The sequence below is a fragment of the Leptopilina heterotoma genome, unplaced genomic scaffold (assembly GCF_015476425.1).
Source record: "Leptopilina heterotoma isolate Lh14 unplaced genomic scaffold, ASM1547642v1 Lhet_707, whole genome shotgun sequence".
Classification (NCBI taxonomy): Eukaryota; Metazoa; Arthropoda; class Insecta; order Hymenoptera; family Figitidae; genus Leptopilina; species Leptopilina heterotoma.
Window position 1 is genome coordinate 183,334 of NW_025111163.1, and position 24,360 is coordinate 207,693.

Here is a 24,360-nt window from a genome sequence, read left to right on the forward strand (position 1 = left end):
GAGATTCTATAAATTTTCTTTTTGATCGATGTGAGAAACTTATTTCTAATTAGAAAAACAAAAAATAACGAGAAGAGAAGAAAAACAATTCTTGTTTTAAAAGGTTTAAATAATGAAAAACGGACGAAACTTTTTTTAATTTAATAACGAATAAAGTATTAATTGTTTTTAAAATTCTATTGTTTTGGACCAAAACAAATCGAATACTGTCAGTTTACAAAAATTCTTTGGATTTTAAAGTGATAGTAATTATTTTAAATTACTCGAAACTTAAACAAAACGAAATGTTCAAATAAACTATATAAGTCACAAAAAAACGATCTCTCTTGAAAGAATCAAGAATTCAGAAACAATATTTTTATGAATGTCAAAACTACTTTTTTTAAGACTGCCATCAGTCTATGACCACTGTCGCTCATTAAAAAATTATAATTAAAAAAAACGTTAGGAAAACAAAGAGGTATTACCGGTAAGAGTTTAGTCAGCTCAAATAATAAGCCTAAGTGTTACTGATTCAGCCAATAATGAAAGACAGTTTTCAAAATGAAATATTATGACGAAAATGTTAATTTTAATCTATTTGAACGATCTTGTTATAATATTATGGTAAACACTTTTACAAAAAAAAGTAACGACAGTCATGTGACGGGAAAATAATAAATTAGTATTTTAATTTAATACTTTATTTTTTATTATAAAACAAACACTTGTTATTTTACACTTTTATTTTAAAGCGGAGAGAAAATGCGTCTTACACGTATGCCAGTCAGCATCAATCTGTCCTTTTAGTCCCTTTTGGGAAAAGTCAGGATGGTTGTCTTTTGTATTACGTAAGGAATGCAGTCTAGTCCGGTTTTTGGGGGAAATGCTTCCTGTCTATTGAAAAGTCGTCTTGTGCGATATCTGTCCTTGTACTTAAAAGGGAAATCGTAGGGCCTCGTCACACCTCCCGTCTTAGATTGAACTTAGTCTCTAAGTTCGCAACCTAACAGACTTTGAGACAATGACTGGATCATTTGTCGTTACTTGCTCAGGGGCGGAAGCAACGGAAGCATAATGGACTACTGGCGTGGCATTTACGTTAGAATTTACACAGTACAATTTTATACACAAATTTTTAGGTATCAATTTGCTAAGTAATTCGCAAAATCCTATCTTATACATGGTAAACAAAAATACAATTAACAATAATGTATAACCTAAATAAGTTATAAAATCTGTTCCCTCTTCTATCCACGTTATATTTCTGCGTCGATTTTTTATTTTTTGTAGTGAATTTTCCATTAAATCTAAGTTTTGTCGTACAAAAAAATTTGTCGTAGAAATTTTAAGTTTTCGTGGTGAAGTGAGTCTTGTACAGCGGGTAATTGTGAAGTTAACAATTCAAAGTCTGACTGATCAATAGTGTACGACATGTTTTTCTTATATATAATATCAGTTCGTCGTTCCATGGATTGATGCATTTTTAATATAGATTTTGGAGTTTGTAGAATACAATCAGTTTTACTATAAACTAAAGAAGGTTCTGTTATTACAATTGTTTGAGATTGTGAATTACATAATGCGCTTAATTCTAATTCTTTTTGTGGAATGATAATAAATTGGTTAGGATCTTTCAATGGTATATATACTACTTCAATAATCTGAAAAGCAGAGAATTGACACATGTGGTCGTTGATAACTTTATTCTGATTTTTAAGAATATTAGTTTCGCAACTTTGTACTTCGCTGATTAAATAAGAAGGTTGAACGCGTTTACAAACTCTCAGATCGTCGGTTTCTTTACATTGTCGTAGCGCAAACATGTCGCTAGGGATGTAGAAGCTTTTTTCAGTGTTTACTAAAATAATTTTATGGGTAGGAATTGGAGCTATGAATCCATTTGCATGTTGGATAGGAATGGGGATTAAGTGAAGTGTTTGCAAATCTTCATATTCTAAGATTGGTATTCGTAACACATATACAAGCCTTTTGTTTGTAATGACAATTAAGACCTCGGAGATGTCGATGATGTGTTGATAATTTTGCGTAATGAGACGAATGGGATATTTAGTATTGGAAGAATCTTCGAACTGTTTCAGTTCCCGTATGAGTATGGAAGGCGTCAATATTTGGGGGTGGACAATTCCATGTTTACCGTCGTTTATGGCATCGATAATAAGATTGAGTTCTTCACTCAATTCACTTATAGCCATACTGCACAAAGTAATAATATTGGAGATAAGGAGGTTTTGCTGATTAGCATTAGTAGCATTGAGAATATTATTTAATTCGCTGACAGAACTAATGGAGTGATCTTTCATTAGTTGTAAATCATGAGATGTTGAACTTAGCCAAGATTTTATCATCCTTGTTTCATTCCCAAGTGTGTCAGCAAGAATTTTGTTATCAGAATATATGGAATCAAATTCATGGTTTATCAAAGTTAAGTCGGTTTCGTCTAAAGTGCCAAAAAGAGTTTTATACAGGGTACCAACGATGTTTAAGAATCCTCTCTTTCTACGTCCAACTCTAAGCATTTGGTTCAGAACCGATTTACTCTCTTCTAACCTAACAATCCTATTATTCAATGCTTTCGATGTTAGTTCTTCTGAGCAACGGTTACACATTTTGAAACTCCTTTCGTAGTTTTCTTGAATTTGTTGAAAATGGTCGTTGATACCAGAGACGTCTATCCCCAATATAAGTCTCCAAGTCTGGTGATACATTTTCGTGACTCCAAGATTTTCGGCATAGATGGTGGTGCCTTTTAACGACCTGGTTACGACGTTTCCTTGAACCCCTTCAATTATTATAAATATCCAAATGAGAAACATGTTGTACCTGAAATTTAATAGTTGTATGTTTTCAACCTGTCAGCATGAATAGTGAATCGACTATTGTTAAATAATATTTCGTAATTATTTTTGGGAAGAGCTTTTATAACAACAGCAGGACCTTTCCAATCAGGGCTTAATTTGTTTTCTTTCGTGTTTTCTAGCATTACGAGATCACCTGTGTCAAATAAACGCTGGGGCAAAACAATTTTAGCGTCTTGAATTCGTTTATATTTTTCTTTTGCCCTCATTATTTGTTCTTGAGCTTTCCTAATATATCTTTCATGTCTTTCTTGCCATAATCGTACTAATTCCGGATATTTTAAACTAGGTGTTGTAGCTAATGCTGACGGAACATTCGCGTCTCTTCCGAATGTGAGCTTAAAAGGAGTGAAACCGGTGCCTTCGTGAGTCATAGTATTATAGGCCATGCAGATAAATTTAAGTGTCGAGTCCTATTCAGTATGTAGATCTGCCATCGCTGTTCTTATCAAATCCTTAATGGTACCATGAGATCTTTCTAGAGCACCGTTACTTTGAGGGTGGAACGCAGTTGTTTTGACATGTTGAATTCTGAATAAGTTTTCAAAATTTTGCACCAGTTCTGATACTAGATTCTGCCCTTGATCTGTTAAAATGTGTTTGGGTGATCCGAATATATAAATAAAATGATCAAAAAGTTGCTCGATTATTGTCTCGGATTGGGTATTTTTTAAAGGAATGAGTACAAGGTATTTAGTTAACATGTCCTGAATAGATAATATGTATTCGTAGCCTTGAGAAGTGATTGGCAGGGGACCGAATATATCCATTGCGATTTTGTCATTAGGTGTCGTTGGCGTGTCAGGGATAATAGCTTCAGAGCGTCGTTTAATACGGTTTAGCTTGTGGGTTTGGCAGGTGTGGCATTTTTTTATGAAATCTATAATATTATCTTCCATGTTGGTCCATGTTCCTAATTCTCTGGCCCTCTGAATTGATTTGTTTTCTCCAAAATGTTGAGACATTATTGATCCATGACTTTCATTGATTAATTTTTCTCGTTCTTCTAAGGTAAGCTCTGTGGTAGAATTATAACAACTGAGAATTTTTAATTGTGGGTACTTAAAACTAATGAATGCTATCAACGTCTTAAGTTTTATGCGTTCTATGGAAGTGATAGTTGGATCGTCAAAATGTAAGCGGAGAATACTTAATTTTTTTGATACACACCATTCCGTGATTTCGATTAATATTTTAAGCCAACTTTTGTCAGAGTATTGGGGTAATGTGATACAATTCAAATCGTTAGTTGGTCTCTTAGTAAATCTTTTCCATAATTTTCCATTGGCATTAGGTTTCTCTACTTCACGTGTGTCTGTCTTGTTTTCAGACCACCTATAGTATTCTTGTAGTATTTCATTATTGACAGGTGTTGTTGGTGCTAAGTGGACAAGGTCTTCGTCATTGTCACCTGTATTATCTTCAATAGGCAGTTCTAATGGGATTTGCAACAACGCTCCTGGAATTGTTTCGTTATTTTGAGGTGAAGGTACGGGTGTATTTAAATCAGGCTCTTGAGGTGTTTCAATGGTTTCGATATCAGGTAATTCTGATTCCAAATCAAATTCAGCGTTTGTAGTGTCTGCATCGTCGTTTAACTCGTGGATTGGTTGTACTCTAGATAATGCATCAGCAGCGGTATTCTCCGAACCTTTCTTGTACTCAACTTCATAGTCATATTCTTCCATTTTTAGTCTCCATCTCATCAATCTAGATGAAGGGTCTTTTACGTTAAATAGCCATTTCAATGCTTGATTATCCGTAAGGATTTTAAATTTCCTGCCTAATAGGTATTGTCTAAGCCTTTTTGTTTCCCATACTATTGCAAGTAACTCTTTTTCAGTCGTGGTGTAATTCAGTTCAGGTGCATTGAGGGTACGAGATATATAATAACAAGGATGCCCGTCCTGCGACAGGATGGCTCCTAACCCTACATTGGAGGCGTCAGTCGTAAGTACAAATTCCTTTTCGAAGTCGGGATATCTTAACACCGGCGCACTACAGAGAGCATCTTTCAATTTATCAAATGAATCTTGACAATTTTGAGTCCAAATAAATTCCTTAGTATTTTTCGTCAGTTCCGTAAGAGGTTTAGCGATTGTGGAATATCCTTTTATAAATTTGCGATAATACCCCGAAAGTCCCAAAAATGATTTAATGTTGGTAACGCTCTTGGGTTTTGGGAATTCCGTAACAGCCGTAATTTTTTTTGGATTCGGTTTAACGCCTTCAGCCGTAATGACGTGACCTAAATACTCTAATTCTGGTCGAAGATATTCACATTTATCGGGCTGAAGTTTCAGACCAGTTTGGCGTAATCTTTCGAACAGCGTAACTAAGTTTTTGTTGTTCTTCTATGGTAGATCCGAAAACTACAATGTCATCTAGATATACGACGCAAATTTTGTTGATTAACCCGTTCAAAGCATTGTTAATCATCCTCTGGAAAGTAGCAGGTGCATTTTTTAATCCGAATGGCATGCGTTCGAATTCGAAATGACCTTCTGGAGTAGAGAAAGCTGTAAATTTTTTTGAACTTTCTTCCATGGGAATCTGATGGAATTCAGCACTAAGATCGAAGGCAGAGAAAAACTTTGCTTTACCAAGGGTATCAAGAATATCCTCTATAACCGGCAGTGGATATAAATCCTGATCGGTAATGTCATTAATCTTTCAGAAATCTATGACTACTCGACATTTCTTTTGTCCTAATGCATCCGCTTTTTTAGAGACTATCCAAACTGGAGAATTATAAGGAGAATCTGAATGTCTTATTATAAATTGCTTTAAGAAATCCTCAACTTGATCTGTAAGTTCCACTTTATGACATTCTGGAGGTTTATATGACCGGTTGTTAATAATTTTATCTTCTTTTAGAACTATTTTGTGGCTTGCGAGTCGTGTTCCTGGTAAAGGGTCTCCAGGCAGTCTGAATATATCGTGATAAGCGTGTACAATTTTCTGAATTATATCTTTAAAATCTGTTTCAATGTGATCTAATCGAGTATTTTCATTTAAAAGATTTAACCGTTTGGATAAGTCGCTGCATGATATAAGATGAATTTCTTCGTCAGGGATGGCTGATTTGATAGGTTGGTATTTAAATTCGTTGGAATTAATGTGTTTAAATTGCGAAGAGTTGTTACAAATGGGAACAGTGATCGTTCGATCTCTTATTGAATAGATAGAATCAGGAATGTGTGGATTATCAAAACTTACAACATCACCTTTTTTTTCAAATACAGGGATGTTGATCAATTTGATTTGATTTGGCGAGATAATATACCCGTCATCGATTAGTGGATGTTTCTGCTGATTTAGCTTTAAGTTAACGTTTGATAAGCTGTAATTGTAACTTTGCATAAATGGCAATCCCATTATACCATCTTCAGGAAGAAGGAAATCATCATTTACGATGTAAAACGTATGAGCTTCGTTTAGATAATTAATCTCGACTTTAAGTTCGGAAAATTGTTTCCAATTCCCCATTTGGAATTCATTTTTACAGGCTTCTTTTATAATTAATGGAGGAAGTAAAGAATTTTTTATCAAATTTATTGATGAACCGGAGTCCACAAGTAATCGCAAGGGTCGAGCAAATTCTGTTGGTCGTACTGACACTGATTGTAGTCGTCCGGAAATTCGTGTAATTCTATCGATGAATGTTCCGTCGTTACCTGTGGTGTTTGTGTTTCTTCGATTTGTTCCTCCGCTGCGGATGTTTCGGTCGTGAAATGAACTCGATTTGGTGGTCGTTTTAATTGGGGGTTTGATTGAAAATTCTGTTGATTTCTTTTTTGATAACATTGGCACTCTAAATGACCACTTTTTTTTGCAAAAGTTGCATTGTGCCCCGCTAGGCCGATGTGAACTTGATGGATTTCCACTATTAGAGAAAGGCCTTGGGTTTGCAGAATGATTGGATGTAGTAGGGAGTTGTGTCGCACGCGGGACCAGTCTTGGCGCGGCGCCTGATCGTAGTCGAGCTTTTTCACGTAATCGGGTTTCTACTTCTAAAGCTTGTTGTTGAGCTTTACCGATACTGTCCGGATTAAGCGTCCACATCAAAAAAGTAATATCATCCCGTAAGTTCATGATATATTTTTTAATGGCAGATGTCTCTTCTAATTGCAAAGCAATTCTACGGGCTGTAGCATTTGCGTGTTCGGCTTGTATTGCATAATTCAATTCATTTAATGCTTGCCGAAATCGCAAATTATATCCTTGGACGGTATCACTACCCTGTCGACAGTTGTCTGATTTCGCGCGACATAATTCTACGGATAATCCGAGATTCATATTTTGTTGTAAGGCAATATATAAATCATCAAAAGAATTGATCGGAACATAGCGAATTGCCCGTTTAGCGTCATCGGTAATTTTTTCAGTCAATATAAAATCTAACAACAATTCGGGTTGACTGCATCTTTCTTTTGCTTTTTTTAACGCGACGAATGAAATCTTGTACCCCTATATCGTCTTTACCATTGAGGGTTTCAACTGTACGGATAATATCTTTAGCAGGTAGCAAACTAACAGGGACAACGTTCGTTTGAAGTATTGGAGATACCCCGTTGCGATGTCTGTTCGACGAGTCTCTTCTATCGTCCGCGAAACTTTCTCTTTCTTGACTATTTTCCTTATTACTATTTTCATTCTCGGTGTCGTCATCTTCGGTTAGCAATGCGTTGTTTTGTCGCGCTAAAATTTTTATTTCCTCTGTGCGTTTTATGTTTTCGTCGTTAAGAATCGCGAGGCTTGAATTTATTCTATTTTGATTTTCCTCAATTACTGTTACTTTAGAAACAATTTCTTTAAGACTATTAGCAATTGCCTCTAAATTGACTGTTGTCATTTTTGTGTTTGAAAGATTAAAGGGATTGGGATTAATTTGGGTTGGTTGTAGACACTGATTATTAGCGGATTCGTAACCGGATAAATGCCTAAGATAAGATTTAAAAGCCAGCGTAAAAAAATTGTTTTAAATATAAAATTTCCCTAAATTTTGTTATTATTTTTTTTTATTTTCGCAATATAGACTATTTACGGAGTTAATAGCAACGTATACTTATAATGTAAATACTATCTTACTGGTTTGGTGAATTTTCCGTAGACAGCTTACGTTGAAAAGTTGAACAGCTGAGCTGGAAAAGTGTCCTCGTAAGAATTTTTCTCCCTCGTTGCCAACTTGGTTGGGTGACGTCACACCCTTTCTAGGACTTATACCCACGGAATCACTGTCGAACTTACTTAATTCGGCCCGAGTTCGTGTTTTCCGGTGATTTCCAGTGAAAATTTCACCGTATAATCCGTCACAATTATTTTTTTTTCACAAAAAATAATTTTTCACAATAATAATTTCTCACAAAATAATTATATATATATATATATATATATATATATATATGTTTGTACAACGCATATTTTGGGACACCCGAATTTTTCAGCGTCTATGGCTTCGTAGAGTCTCCAGTAGCACCCCCATAAAGTCTTTTTTGATAGATATTTATAAATAAACAATTTAGAGGGAAAAAACCATAAGACCACATACTTTGAGGACATGAGTCACATAGCATACTTTAAGGACGTCCCTAAACTGTGCTATAGATCTAGTAAAAAGTTTACGACGGACTGGTCTTCAAACTATGCGTTAGACATTTACGCTGTTCATATATAGAAGGCATAGTTTGAAGACCAGACAATCGTAAAATTAATAGATCTATAGCATAGTTTGGGGACGTCCCTAAAATATGCTATGTGGCTTATGTTCTCAAAGTATGCCGTCTATTGGTTTTTTCTCTCATGTACGGTGAGCAAAATTTGAATAGAGAAAAATAATTTCTTTTTTCAAAATTACAAAAGTCAAGTCACAATGTATGCGTTAAACCGGAAGACCCACTATAAAAAATTTTTTGGGGAAAATTCCCAAAAAGTCTGTTGACGCATTCGACACTATACTTTTTGTGAATATTCCCCACAAGTTTTGGAGAAAAAATTTCCCTAATAAATTGTTGAATATTCCCTAAGATTTTTTGGTGAAAATTACCTAAGACTTTTTGGGAAGAATTTTTTCATAAAATTTTTGTGAATATTCTCCATATTTTTAGTAAAACTTTTTTCCAAAAATTTCCTAAATATTCCCCAAACACTTAGGAAAATTTCTTTTTCAATCAATTGTTAAAATTTCCCCCAAAATTTTTTGGAAAGTATGTCCCAATGAAAATTTTCCTAATAATTTGAAAATTTTTCCTTTTTATAAATTTTACAATTAAGAATAAATTTTTTTCAAGATTTAAAAAAATAATTGTACTGCATAGAGATTCTTTTTATTCCAGATAATATTTTTTATTACAAAACTGTTATACAAAATATTTTTTCACAAACCATAATAAACAATTGTGAGGAACAATATAAAAATTGTTGAAATAGCATAAATATTATATTAGATTAATTATAACTCACACTTATAATTAAATGTAATTCCAAAAAATTAACAATCGTCAAAATAACTAATAATACACACAAGTCGATTAATTAATTAGAAAATTCACTATTGTTGTTCACTATTGTTCACTATATTTAAAAAATATAACATTTTACATATATTCATTTTGAATTAAATTTTAAACACTTATTTTTTATTCAAAACACTTTAATAACAAGAAGACTTTTACGCCCGGAACTAGTTCCTTTGGCAAAGGCTGTACAGCAACTGACGCTAAAAGGACCTTTTGACGAAAACTTCTGAGACATTTCTAAATATTTCTTTTATTCGAAAAATTTCACGAATTTTCAGCCTAAAAAACCGGTATTTGAAAAGTCATAAAATAGGATCTTTCGCAAGGCGAAACCCTTAGCTGGTCATCTTAATTTAAACCAGATGTGACAACCTTTTCAAAAGGGAAAAATATTTCACGACTTTATATTTTCAGTTGAAAATGAAAATATTTTAAAGTACATGTGTACAGAATTCGGAATTTATTTCATAAACTTTAAAAAAATGTTAATATATTATTTATTAGGAAATTATTCACTGCAAAAAGAGGTGTCTTATTTTGAGACGTTTTTAGTGTCTTAGACACCAAAAACGTCTTAATTTAAGACGTTTAAGACGTTTTTGGTATCTAAGACACTAAAAACGTCTCAAAATAAGACACCTCTTTTTGCAGTGTAAGTGTAGTTAACTATATAACAATGCTTCTAAAATACAAAAGCAGTTTTATTTCAATAGCAATAATATATATTTTAATTGAATATCACATCAACGTATTTTTTTATTTAATGGAAATTTTATTAATTTTTGAGTGATATTGACCTATTTTATGAGAAAAATTATATTCATTACAATTTTCTCTCAAAATACATGTGAGGCACAAAAATCCTTCATATAATCGTAAAAAGTGATATATAAAACACAATATTTATATCGAATGCGCATAATTTGAGTACAGAAAAATACTTTTCTTTTTACAAAATTACAAAGGCCATGTCCACAAAGTATGCGTTAAACCGGAAGACCATATAAAATGAAAAATATGTTACTTTATGTTTTTCTACAAAGTACATAATTTGAGGATGAAACAAGTAAATTTTTCATTACATAACTACAAAGGATAAGACCTCAAAATATATGTTGGGCACAAAAATACTTCATATAATCGTAAAATGTGATATATAAAACACAATATTTATATACAATGCGCATATTTTGAGTACAGAAAAATACTTTTCCTTTACAAAATTACAAAAGCCATGTACACAAAGTCTTAAGAATGAATTTATTTATTATTTAATAAATATTAAATATTTAAATTATTTCACCCCGTGGTGAACGTCAATGCTCTAAGGAAACAAATAATTTTATTTAAAGGTAGTGGATTCCTTTTCATTCTTGGTTATCATTTCAACCAATCGGGTGAGAGACCGTATTTTGGAAAGGAATGAAATTATTAATAGGATAATCTAATTTTTAAGTAAAATCAGCAATAAAATAATATTAAATGACAAACTTTTATTTTATATTGAAAACAATCGTTTATGATAATGAATTGTGTATGTGTTCTTTTTGTGTTTGCGTATTCAGTATACTCACTTTAACTGAGTTGTAGTGTCTGGAACCTTATATCAAGATTTATTTTATTATCTTTTTAACTTTTTTTAAATATTTTTCACATATAAAAATACTATGTCAATTACTCTTTTTAAATCACTCAATGAAAATCTCTGGAGTCCCTTCGTGAGACTTAAAGGCAACTTTTGCCTAACTTCGGCTACTATGGCCAAACATACTTTGTTTCGCCAAGATTCACGGGCAACTGCCATGATTTCCCTTTGTCAATTCTTTTTATTGAACGACATTTTGGTGGGAAAGACCTACTTATTATTAAGTTATTACTTAATGATTATCTGCTACCTTGCAGATTTGTTTGAATGTCATTACCCAAGTTCTGTTGCTTGGATGAACCACTTTTTACATTGAGAAATATCGTAAGTAAATTCTACTTACTCTTAAAGAATATTTGACACAGTTTTGCACATTATAAAGTATCACAATCTTCATTTCATTATTTAGATCTTAATACAAAATTCCTTACTGAATGTTGTTATATGTGTGTTACAAAGTGTCATCATGTGTTAAAAGTGTGATTGTTACCTCATAAATCGACATGAATAAATGCTTATTGAGTTCATTTAAATACAATATGTTTTTTACTAAAAATATAAAAATGTTACGAAGTCATACGTAACAAATGCCCCCCTTTTATTAGGCTGACGTCCCTTGTCAGCTGCTAAGAGAACTGTGTGTGGTTGTGCCGTGGTCCCGATGTATTCTTCTTTCTTGTAATGGTATTTAACTCTTTTGAGTTTAACAAAATAATATGTTCTTGATATAATTTTTACATAAATGTCTGTAAGATAAGTATTTTATTTTAAAAAAAATCTTTCTCTGATATCAGTGATTTTCAATAATTGATATTTTGATAGTGCTTTTTGTAGTTTGCTAATTTTATAACATGCGAGAAAATAAACCCGTGGATGCTTATTTAATTGATTTTTTTTATATTAAGATCAGAGAAAAATTTTTATGTATAGGACATGACAACAAAATTGTTGTTACTGCCCTCTTTTTATTAGGCTGACGTCCCTTGGCAGCCTTTTTTTTACAATATAAATATTTTCGTTGTTTTATGTTAACATTGGAAATGATTCTTTTAAATAAAGGCAAACTTTTTGTTTAAAAAAAACTCGTTTCCTCTTTTTTTTTGTTTTAGGAAGATTTTTAAGTATCTTAGTTTGCTTTTATTTGAATTAGTTTACAGCGGTAGAAAGTTTTGTTATTGATTTGCACATTGTTTGTTTGTATTTAATACATTTTTTAGATTTAAAATTTTTAACTTTTTAGACATGCAGCGTAGAAAAAAATGTTTCCTTTTTTGAATTTAATTTTATTGTATTTTATCAAATGAAACTTTTGTTTTATTTCTAGATAAATGACCTTTTTTTTATTTTATTGGCAATGTTTATGGTTTTTATAATTTTAGTTAACGTTTAATTTCATCTGTTAAAATTTTTTTTTAATCGTATATAAATACACAATTTCTATTAATTTTAAACGAAGAATACATATGAAAATTATTCTTTGAACAAACTTAATAACCTAACTTTACAATATTTAAATTTAATTCTAATATAATTTTTTTTAACTCAACAAATATTTTGCTTACAATGTTTGTTGCTATTTTACAAGATTTGCTTATTCGTTAGGAAAAATTATAATTCGTAGTGATTTTATAAGGTTGTTTTACCAAAAGAAAATTATTTTTTTTTCTAACATTAGGATATTTTTTTGTACCTTCATAATAAAATGAAATCTAAATTCCGTTACTATTTCCTTCTAAATTTTGTAAGTAATAATTCTGATATTAAAAACGTAATCAAAATATTCGCAAAGGGTATAGCCGGATAAGTATGCAAAAAGTGCCCCCGCATGTATCTAATTCATAATTTATCCATACATTCCTACCCACTTGAAGATAACATTCTGAAATTTTGAACTCAAAATTCGCTTTTTTGGGGGAGTTATAGAGGGGGAAAGAAAAATCAAAAAATGCGTTTTTCTCGAAAACTACTGAACCGATTTTAATGAAATTTAAATATGTTATAAATGTCAACAAAACAGTTTAAAAAAAAAAATTTTGAATTTTTTTTTTAAAAAAATCCAAAAAATTTTTTTTTTGAATTTTTCAAAAAAAAATGTTTTTCATTTTTTTAAGAGCGACACCCGCCATTTTTGTACTATTTACTCGTCAAAGTGTCTATTTAAAGAAAAAAATTTTGCCCAATTCTTTTTTGAGGTGCGTGATAGTGAAAAAAATAAAAACCGCAAGTGGGTACAATGTACAGCTTAAATTTTGAAAAATCCATCATATTCTTTAAAAATTTGTTATTTCGAGTCATTTTTAGGTTTCTAATTATAAATCTACTATAGAATTTAAAAAATTCAAAATGGCGCATCCAAGATGGCGGAAAATTTTCCGAAACGTGAATCATATTTTGAAGTTTCATAACAAAAATTTCAGATACAATTAACTGGGGCTTAGGGGGTTAAGTGTGCAAAAATTGCCCCCGCATCTATTTTTCTCAAATTTGGCCCATACATTACTATCCATATGACTATAACTTTCTGCAATTTTCAACTCAAAATTCGCTTTTTTGGGGGAGTTATGGAGGGGGAACGAGAAATCAAAAAACTTATTTTTTTCGAATACTACTGAACCAATTTTAATGAAATTTTAAGAGGTTGTAAAAATAGATAAGGCGACTTTATTAAAAAAAATCAAAATTTTTTTGTCAAAAAAAAAAAAAAAAATTTGTTTTTGAAATTTTCAAAAAATTTTTTCAGGGTAATTTTTTAAAGTGACCACTTTATCTTTTGTTGTAAAAAGTACCTTATAATGTCCCCTTTAACCTTTTTTTCCCAAATTTTTAAAAAATATACTTTTTGAGTAAAATGTCAAAAACCGGACAAGTATGGAAAAAGTGATCCAAATATATTTTTCCTATTCATTCCTACCCACAAAATAACTTTTTGAAATTTTAAACTCAAAGTTTTGAGTCTTTTGAGCTTATGGAGGGATAAAAAATCGAAAAACGCATTTTTCTCTAAAACTATTGTATGCATTTTAATGAGCTTTGTATATGTTGAAAAGACAATTAAAGAGATAAAAAAAGTTTCAAATTTTTTTTCAAAAAATTCCAAAAATCTGTTTTTTAAAAAATTTCATTTTGAAATTTTCAGAAAAAAATTTTTTGGTTCTATTAAAGTGACATTTTTATGTATTTTATCATTTCAGTCTCTTATGTGATCTACTTAATTAAAAAGTTTTGCCTGACATGATTTCAGTGTGTGTCACAGTAAATAACTCAAAAACCCTACCCGGTACATTTTTATGTGGTATGTGATATTTTTGAAAATTTCAAAAAAAAAATTTTTTTGATTTTTTTTTACTAAAGTCGTCTTATCTATTTTTACAACCTCTTAAAATTTCATTATAATTGGTTCAGTAGTATTCGAAAAAAATAAGTTTTTTGATTTCTCGTTCCCCCTCCATAAGAAATAAAATTTGTTCCTTTAATTCCACAAAATGCAAAAATTTAAAGAAATAATGTTGAATTACACAGGCACACAAAAAAATAAAAAAGTCAAAACCCAGAGGTTACACCGCCCTATCCCCATGTTTTTGGGGTCATCGGCCATTTTCCCGCTACCACCCCCTTACATCTGCTCCCGGGGGTTGGAATTTCATTTTTAAAAAAAGTCGATTACGGTGTATAACCCTACGTTTTTTGGGTCGATGAAACCAAAAAAAAACTACCAAAATCAAATCCTTTCCATCCCGACCCCCTACAACCCCCTGCAATACTTTTTTTTAAATAAAACGAAACGATTTTTGGGAAATTGAAAATTAAATATTAATTATCAAAAATTATTGCAGGGGGTTGTAGGGGGTTAAGGGAGGGAAGAATTTGTTTTTGGTAGTCTTTTTTGGTTTTAGCGACCTAAAAAACACAGGAATAGACACCCTACTCCACTTTTTTTTAAACTGAAATTCCAACCCCTGGGAGCAGATGTGAGAGAGTGGTAGCGGGAAAATGGCCGATGAAAAAAATTTTTCATGGTCATATTCGGTTTCAGCGACCCCAAAAACATGGGGATAGGGGGGTGTAACCTCTGGGTTTTGACTTTTTTATTTTTTTGTGTGCCTGTGTTATTGTCTAACAGTGTTTCTTTATTACATTTTTTTAAAAACTTCATTCCCTCTGTTTCATGCGCTGTCGTTCATTACTAGCTTTTCATAGAGAATGATTTTTAAATTTTGACAAGATATATTTTTATTTTAATGTTTAAGTCTTTATAGAATTTAAATGTACTTGATTTTGTAGAAATACTACAAAAAATTAGTTAAATAAGAAAATAAATTTTTAAAATTGTTTTTTTTACATTAAACCGTTTACGTTTTAGTTTAATTGTTTAAATCTATTGTTTGCAGAATAAAAGTTTTGTTTTCTTAGCTATTTTGAATAAATTTGCTTTAGAAAAAATTTTATTTTAGTAAGTTTTCCGTTTTGATTAGATGCAAGCACAAAATGGCATTCAAAAAATTTTTTTTTTAGTTTTCAACGAGAAAAAAAATAAAAATAAAAAAAATTTTTTTTTTAGAAAAATAATTTTATTTAATATTAAAGTTTATAAATTAATACTGTTAAACTTGTTAATTTATGTTATTGATAATATACAATAGTTTTATTTATGCTGAAAATTTAAAGCAATCCTTTTAATATTATTTAATCCATTTTTAAGCTGTTATGAGAAAAATAGAATTATTTAAAAATTACGATTTAGCATAATTTAATCAGAGCATATTAATGAAATATAATATTTAAAAAATATTTTAATTAATAATATACTAATTTTTTATAGAATAGTATAGTATTGGTATTTTGAAATTCATCTCGAATAAACTTTTGGTTAATTTTGTTAATATTAATAAAAAAAACCATATACAGTACCGTCCGAAATTGTCAGTCCACCCATTTTTAAAAGAATGAAAAAAATTTTTTAACATAAAATTCATGAAAACTAAAATTTTTTTTGGTTTATATTTTGAAAGAAGATAAAATTTTGAAAAGAATAAGACCTTACAGAAGTCATTTGGCCAAAATTTGTAAAAGATATTCTTAAAAATCGTAATTTTCAATGTTTTACAAAAATTTCAATAACTTCTAAAATAATGAACGCTTTTTAATAATCTTAGGCTTATTTTAAAGGTCATTTTCTACGGAATAAGAATTACTTATAGGCATTAACCTGTAATTTTTTATTTGGAATAAGCATGACGTCAAAGTTGAACAAAGAAATTCAAAAAATTTGGAATAATATTTTTAAAAGAAAAATAATTTTTGAAATTCAAACATATTTTTTTATTAAATTTTTTTGAAAAATCTACACCATATCATGTTTTATATATGTTCTAGAATAGTTTTTAGTACAAAAAATTTATTTCAAATTTTTCCAATTTTTTTGTTCAACTTTGACGTCATGCTGATTCCAAATAAAAAATTACAGGTTAATGCCTATAAGTAATTCTTATTCCGTAGAAAATGACCTTTAAAATAAGCCTAAGATTATTAAAAAGAGTTTATTATTTTAGAAGTTATTGAAATTTTTGTAAAACATTGAAAATGACGATTTTTAAGAATATCTTCTACAAATTTTGTCCAAATGACTTTTGTGAGGTCTTATTCTTTTCAAAATTTTATCGTCTTCCAAAATATAAACCAAAAAAAATTTGAGTTTTCATAAATTTTATGTTAAAAAATTTTTTTCATTCTTTTAAAAATGGGCGGACTGACAATTTCGGACGGTACTGTATACAAATGTTTAAAACAATATTATAACTTTTTGTTGATTTTTATACATAATTGTAGAAAAATAAACATTTTAATCAGGTATATATTTATTTTTAATTAAATTTTTCTGAGTACCTATTGTTAGCAAAGGTGTTTTTTTAGGTTTCCTGTATTTAGAGAAAACCATTATTTTAAAACTTGTTATATAAAAAAATTTGTTTCTTTAATATTCTAGTGCTTTGGACAAACTTTATTTGTTAGCAAGTGATTATGCAATATTATTCCAAATTAGTATAGCAATTTGTACTATGTTAGTATTTGACTTATTACTTATTCTTTCTTGGATCAACTTTTTCTTTCAAGAAAAGTATTAACAAATTTTTAGTCTTTTGTTTCATTTGTTATACTATTAATTTTATATCCTATTTTTTCCCTTGTTATATATTGAATTAAATGTCATTTAATGTCGTCATCTTTTTATTACTTTCCGTGTCCAGTTTATCACTTTTCATTTCAATTGTAAATCCATCTGGTACATTCTCTGTCTCATTGTCTTCATTTATTATTAGTAGCCGTTTTTCCTCAGAATAATCTTGAATTATTGATACAAAGTTGTCAGATTTTCTGTTTAAAGTTTGGACCTCTTCTAATATCTCTTGATTTACACTCGTGACAGAAGAAATTGTCATATTCCTTGCAGGATTTTCGTCTTTATGTGACATTTCTATTGGATGTTTGGCATTTTGATTTATTGTTGCATCCCTAAATTCTTCTAATTTTCTTCCTTCTTCATTTTTGCTGCGTAACTGCTCTTGAGTTCTTTCTTCTTTCAGATTTTTTTTATTATTGATGTTAATAATACTAATGTTTTGTTCTTCTTCGCTTGATTTTTCGCTTTCTGTTTCAAGTTGTGGTTCATTTACAGAGGGTGAGACATTATAATCAGATTGTTTTTCATCCTCTAAAGAGTTTTGGTTTGTGGACGAATCTTTAAAACGAATTGGTGGTGTTACGAAATCATAATCATGTATTCTTTCAAATTTAGATCTATTTTCTACAAAATTATTTACTTCGAAATAATTATTTTTAAAAGATGGTTCCTCCCAATTTATATACGATTCTTCGTAATTAGTATGAAGGAGTTTACACCGTAAGCCTTAAATATAAGCCTCCGCGAGCATAAACGGATATGCCTCCATGAGGATATACTTGCGTCTGCGCAAAGTGTTTGCCTGCAGCTGTGTTGTGAAAGAGTTTGCCTTGACAACGTGTTCGCGCAGGCGCAAATATATGCTCCTGGAGGTATATCCGTTTATGCGCGCGGAGGCTTATATTTAAGGCTTACGGTGTAAACTCCTTCTATATTCATAATCCTTCTGCCGCTCTATTCTATAATCATCTTGTATATCGTTGTATCTTCTGTATTCATTTCTGACATTAAATTCTTGTTCTTCTTCCGCAAATCTATATTGTATATTTCTTGAATCGATGTTATACTCTTCAAAATTCCTATCGCTGTTATAGAAATTTCCTTTTTCGTATCCCTGTGATGTCATAGTTTGATAATTTTTTCTGAAATTCATGTTTATATTTTGGTTGTTGATACCGTTATTACTATAGATTCTGCTATTGAATCGTTGACTCTGTCGTTGATTTCTTTTTCGCCGTTGGTGGTTCCATGGTTGTTTGTAACTATTGGGTGTAACTTGTTCATACTCATTAAATTGTTTGTTTTCATTTTGGCAATAATATTGATTCTCGTAATCAGCCTGCTCTTTAAAATCATCAAAATATTGTTCATAACAATTTTCTTTCTTTCTATGTATGATCCTCTTTTCCCAGGTTATGGTTGTCTTGATGTTGCTTTTCATACTCTCCATTTTTGTAAACATATTTACGATCCCTTATTTTAAAATTGCATCCTTCCGATTTCCATCTTTCTATGTCACCACTAAGTAACAATTTTGAGTACAATGACATTGTTCATTCTATATAATTTAAATATAATAGATGAATGCCGTACCGTATTACGACATTCTTAGGTATCTTTTATATTGTAAATATTTAATTTAATCCACTTCCTTAGTGACATATTTCTTCTATTAATATTGATATAAAATCCCTCAATTTACAATATTTTTTTTTAATTTAATTTTACTTCTAAACTTCTTCTACTTGAACAACTTTTTGTTTAAACGTAATAAATGCTTCTTGTTTAGGCATATGGGAACGAATGTCAAACTCTACTAACAACGGTACGGGGAGACTATGGTCCGTTGTGAGATGTATGACTTATTTCAATATTAATTGGACTTTTATGTTTAATTAATATTGAATTGATTCGTTTTAAACAAAATTATAGAATACTCAATGCTACAAAAACTTTTAGTTTCGCTTAAAAAAATAAAATTCTAAGCGTACGTAAAAGCTGAGCTTATGAATGGCACAATATGTTTTTAAATAAAATTTAAAAATGTATTGATTCTCACTTCCGTAATTTTGGGGAGGTAGATAAACCAAATTCTGGTATAGGTATAGGTATAGGTATAGGTATAGGTATAGGTATAGGTATAGGTATAGGTATAGGTATAGGTATAGGTATAGGTATAGGTATAGGTACAGTACCGGCCAAAATTGTCAGTCCACCCATTTTTGAAGGAATGAAAAAAATTTTTTAACATAAAATTTATGAAAACTCAAAATTTTTTTGGTTTATATTTTGAAAGACAATAAAATTTTGAAAAGAATAAGACCTCACAGAAGTTATTTGACCAAAATTTGTAGAAGATATTCTTAAAAATCGTCATTTTCAATGTTTTACAAAAATTTGAATAACTTCTAAAATAATGAACGCTTTTTAATAATCTTAGGCTTATTTTAAAGGTCGTTTTCTACGGAATAAGCATTACTTATAGGCATTAACCTGTAATTTTTTATTTGGAATAAGCATGACGTCAAAGTTGGACAAAAAAATTAGAAAAATTTGAAATAAATTTTTTGTACTAAAAACTATTCTAGAACATATATAAAACATGATATGGTGAAGATTTTTAAAGAAAAGTTAATAAAAAAATATGTTTGAATTTCAAAAATTATTTTTCTTTTAATAATATTATTTCAAATTTTTTGAATTTTTTTGTCCAACTTTGACGTCATGCTTATTCCAAGTAAAAAATTACAGGTTAATGCCTATAAGTAATTCTTATTCCGTAGAAAATGACCTTTAAAATAAGCCTAAGATTATTAAAAAGCGTTCATTATTTTAGAAGTTATTCAAATTTTTGTAAAACATTGAAAATGACGATTATTAAGAATATTTTCTACAAATTTTGGGCAAATGACTTCTGTGAGGTCGTATTCTTTTCAAAATTTTATCCTCTTACAAAATATAAACCAAAAAAAATTTTAGTTTTCATGAATTTTACGTTAAAGAATTTTTTTCATTCCTTTAAAAATGGGTGGACTGACAATTTCGGACGGTACTGTATAATAAACATCAAACTCTGCTAAACAACGGAACGGGGAGACTGTGGTCCGTTGTGAGATGTATGATTTAATTCAATATTAATTAAAATTTTATATTTAAATAATATTGAACAGATTCATTCAAATACAAAATTACAGAATATTCAATGCTACAAAAACTTTTATTTTCGCTTAAAGAAATAAATTCTAAGCGTACTTAAAAGTTGAGCGTATGAATGGTACAATAAATCTTTAATAAATTAAAAATATATTGAATCACACTTCTGTCATTTTAGGGAGGTTTTTTTTAACCAAATAAAATAATATTATTTTCTTTTTAAATAATATTTCATGAGGAACAAACAAAGATTTAAAAGAAAATTTTACTTTTAATAATATTTCTTAATGTCATTAAATCGATAGTCTAATTTATTTAGATAAATATTGTTTTTTTTAAATCTGTCACTTCTTATTCTCTTATTTTGTTAACTCGGAATTTATTTTTCAAGGCTACCTTTAAAATCGTTTTCATGTATAATTTCGATTTATAATTCTTACAAAACAATATCAAGCTGATATTTCTCTTTTAAAGAAAATACTACATACAATATTCGGTCTTGCGAAATTTCATTGATGCTTACTACTCGCGTACGCTCGGCTTTGTGCTGTAACCTAACCCCGTTTCATATTTCGACACCTTGCTTAAAGTTCTTAATACTGACCAAATTTATTTCAGTTAATTTGTATTATAATAAAAACTTGAAATCTTATAGATAACAGTCTAACTTAGAAAAAATAGAGGCTCTGTTTTTATTTTAACCCAAAGTATTATAAGTTAGATACAACTCCTTGTATCTGTGAAAATATTGTTCTTAAATTATATCTAACTAGCTGTCGTACCCGTCTTCGACGGGTTTTAGTTTCTACCAATACATTTAAGTTTCTACCAATCTGGAAAATCAGGAAATAGCTAGGGAATTTAATTTGACCGGAAAAAAATAATAATTAGTTACCATTATAGCTATTTTAGTAGGAAAATATTACTATTTGAATCAGTGATTGACTTTTTGTTATCAAATTAGTTATTTTAACCAATTCAAATGCAGAGAACAATATTTATCAATTTGTAGTACTTTAATTAATGTATTAAAAAAATTAAATTTTCCATACAGTTTTTGGAGTTATAGTAGAGTCTAATTGGAACTAATTGTATCGCAAGTAGACCCTACGTTACGACTGCTAAAACCTAACATAATACCTAAATTTTAGGCTGAAAGTAGGGCTTAAATTTTGACTCGGGTCTGTTTTCATAAATATTATACATCAATAAAAATTGAAGTAAAAAGCAATTTTTTAAAAGCGAATTAATATAATAAAACTTTTTCTTAATTTGATAGGAAAATTCCCGGTTCGGCATATTTCCAGCTTTTTACAGTTTTTCCCGTTTGGTAGATACCCAGTTAAATGTATTAGTATAAACAGAAAACTGTACGACAGCAAGTAATACAATCTATATTTATATGAACTTAAGAAACAGTATTTTCATAAAATAAGTAAATTTTTATAGCCATTTGTAGATTTATTTATGGATAAAATCAAGTAAATTTAAATTTGACAAAAAAGAGATAAACCGTGAAAAGTTTGGACAAAGCAGGGAATTTTGTTAAACAAAAATAGACACCGTGTTAACTTTTGTCTTTACATTGCTCAAAACATCTCTTAAAGTTAAATCTAGAGTTAAAATGAAAAAACGTTTTAACATGTAAGTTTTTGCCTAGTGGCATAATATGCTTGTATTGTATCACAGGTGACTTACAATTCTTGACATCCTGCGAAATCATTTTAATCATAAAAAATTTCCATTTTCAATATTTCTGAACTTCTTGAAAATATTAGATTGATTTGATAAATAATTTTGAATTGCACTATTTTGACATCAAAATATTAATCAGAGACTCCAAAAATACTACTGAATTATACTTCATATAGTAATTAGTATCGATTTTTTGATATATTGAAAATTTTTTTATATTTCTTGTAGGATAGTATTTTTTGCAAAATTATGATAAAATCTGACTAAATAACATATAATATTCATTTTTAGAAAGTTTAAAAGCTATCCATTAAAAATTGTGAAATTTGGAAATTTTCCATTTTTCAAGTTTTTGAAAATATTTTTATATTTACATCTTAGTTGTAGAATAGTATTTTTTGAAAAATTATGCTAAAATGTGACCAAATAACATGTAATACTCAAATATAGAAAGTTTAAAAGCAATCCATAAAAAAATGTAAAATTTTGAAATTTTCGATTTTTTGAAAACATTTTTATACTTACTGTGACGATGTGAATTGTCGTTCTTTATTTTGTCGAAATTCGAAATCGTCATGTCATCTGTCGGAATTATCCCTGAACCGTGATCGTTAATTGGTATGGTAATTTAGAAAGTCGAAACTGCCGTGTGACCCACTATCAGTGGTGAATGTGTGTCGCGCGGCTAGTTAGTAGGAGAGAAAGTGGTAGAGGGCAGAGCCGCTGCCTATTAGAAAGAGATAGAGAGAGAAGGGCCATCGGAACGAGAGAGAAGAAGAGACGAAGAAGCCGAGCACGTGTTGAGAAAAGAGAGAAACAGGTGCCGGTAGTTTTTCGCCGACATTTTTGTAATCAGTGCCCTGCGAGATATGTAGGAGTTTTGTTCTATGAGAGAGTCGTGTTGCAAGAGTTGTGTAGATAGAGTTGAGAATAGTTGTGTCAAAATTTGAGTGTGTCGAAGAATTAGAGTGTCGAGCCGAGAAAAGGGATTAATAAAGAGTGTAAAATTAGTGACGTTGTTTTCTTTGGATTATTCCCTAGTTATCCCCGAAGAAAATAGTTGTCGAGAAGCCAACAGAGAGGAGGGATTGAGAAGCGTCTTTGGGTGAGTCAGTATCGAGCCAGTGTTGTGCCAGTCGTGTCTCGTCGTTGGCATTTCTGCTTGCCAACTTGTTCAGGCAGAATTTCCTCTGACGATTGAGAGCGTCTCAGAGGTGTTGTTGTTTGTCGGGTTGTGGTTAAAGAGTCGAGTAGTTTATTAATTTAGCTTAAAAATTAATTGGCGCCTGACGGCGAAATTTATTAACTTAAATTTCAAATTATTATTTTTGTTGAAAGCGTCGGATTTTGCCTGACGTAAGCAGAACTTTTTGACTTAAAATAAAATTTAGTTAAAATCATACGTCACAAAATTTGGCGCCCAACGTGGGGCCAGGATCGAACCGAGACACGACTGAAATTTAATTGTGAGCCAGATTGTAGTGCAAGTGTGCCAGAAATTTGAATCTTTAATTTAGCCAGAGCCAAAGTTTATTTGTCAATAGCCAGAAGATTCAAATTTTATTGCTTGCCATTGCCAGAAATTTGTATTGTTTGCCAGAATTTTGAATTTTTCATATTTTTCATTGCCAGATTGCCAGAAAATTCAAAATTTAAATTGTATTTGACAGATTGTTTGTTGATTATTTTGCCAATGCCAAATTTTATTTATTCATAAATTATGAGTAAATTACGGCCAGAAATTGCGTAAAATAAAAGTGTAGAGTGCCTTTGCCATTTAAAATTGTAGAATTGAAATTTTCTTTTTTTTGAGACTGTAAAAAATTTCCTGCCGTGATAAAAATTAAAAATTCAACAATAAAAAAATTTTTTTTTTGGTCGAAAGCCAGTTTCGTGAGAAAATTCCGAGAAAAATTCCCAACAAACTTGTGCAAAATCAAAAATTTTCTGAAAAATTATATGCCGAGCACATGTTAGACCGGAAATAAAATTCGAGTTAGTCACGTGACTGCAAATAGTGCGCCGGACGGTCGAGAGAAACGACGCGCCGGGATATTTAAAATTTCAACAGTCAAGAGAAAGCTTGCGCGCGCCAGGAAAAGTGGCCCAGTAGTAGTAATAGCGGCTACATAGAGAGAACGAGAAGAAGAGATAGAGGGAGAGTCGAGTCACCAGTCTGCCAGAAAAAGAAAAATTTTAAAAGGGGGCCCTCCTTGAGTAGGTACGTCGTTGCTTTCAAGACAGCACAGGGCCGTGTATACTAATTGTGCACCCCCCTAAAAATTTAAAATTATTCGAACTTAGAAATTTTTT

At 30.3% G+C, this 24,360-nt stretch overlaps 3 protein-coding genes across 3 annotated transcripts; all 3 read right to left on the reverse strand.

Moving 5' to 3' along the window:
• Positions 1–1,289: 1,289 nt before the first annotated feature.
• Positions 1,290–2,816, reverse strand: LOC122510590. Its single transcript, XM_043625360.1, has one exon. It carries the CDS (start codon positions 2,814–2,816, stop codon positions 1,290–1,292), a length of 1,527 nt encoding a protein of 508 aa, XP_043481295.1.
• Positions 2,817–2,830: 14 nt separating this feature from the next.
• On the reverse strand, positions 2,831–3,232 carry LOC122510591. Its single transcript, XM_043625361.1, has one exon. The coding sequence runs from the start codon at positions 3,230–3,232 to the stop codon at positions 2,831–2,833; it is 402 nt and encodes a 133-aa protein (XP_043481296.1).
• Positions 3,233–17,218: 13,986 nt separating this feature from the next.
• Positions 17,219–18,649, reverse strand: LOC122510592 (probable basic-leucine zipper transcription factor F). The gene is made up of 2 exons (XM_043625362.1): positions 18,115–18,649; positions 17,219–17,757 (listed from the first exon to the last, which is right to left on the reverse strand). The coding sequence occupies exons 1-2, from the start codon at positions 18,647–18,649 to the stop codon at positions 17,219–17,221; spliced, it is 1,074 nt and encodes a 357-aa protein (XP_043481297.1).
• Positions 18,650–24,360: the final 5,711 nt, after the last annotated feature.

Bases quoted from the DNA above. Each gene is read 5' to 3' on its own strand.
- LOC122510590 (XM_043625360.1), bottom strand. From the start codon at position 2,816: ATGTTTCTCATTTGGATATTTATAATAATTGAAGGGGTTCAAGGAAAC.
- LOC122510591 (XM_043625361.1), bottom strand. From the start codon at position 3,232: ATGACTCACGAAGGCACCGGTTTCACTCCTTTTAAGCTCACATTCGGA.
- LOC122510592 (XM_043625362.1), bottom strand. From the start codon at position 18,649: ATGGAGAGTATGAAAAGCAACATCAAGACAACCATAACCTGGGAAAAG. The intron at 17,758-18,114 runs GTAAGCCTTAAA...TTCGTTTTAAAG, and splicing joins ATATAGAAGGAGTTTACACC to ATTCGTCCACAAACCAAAAC.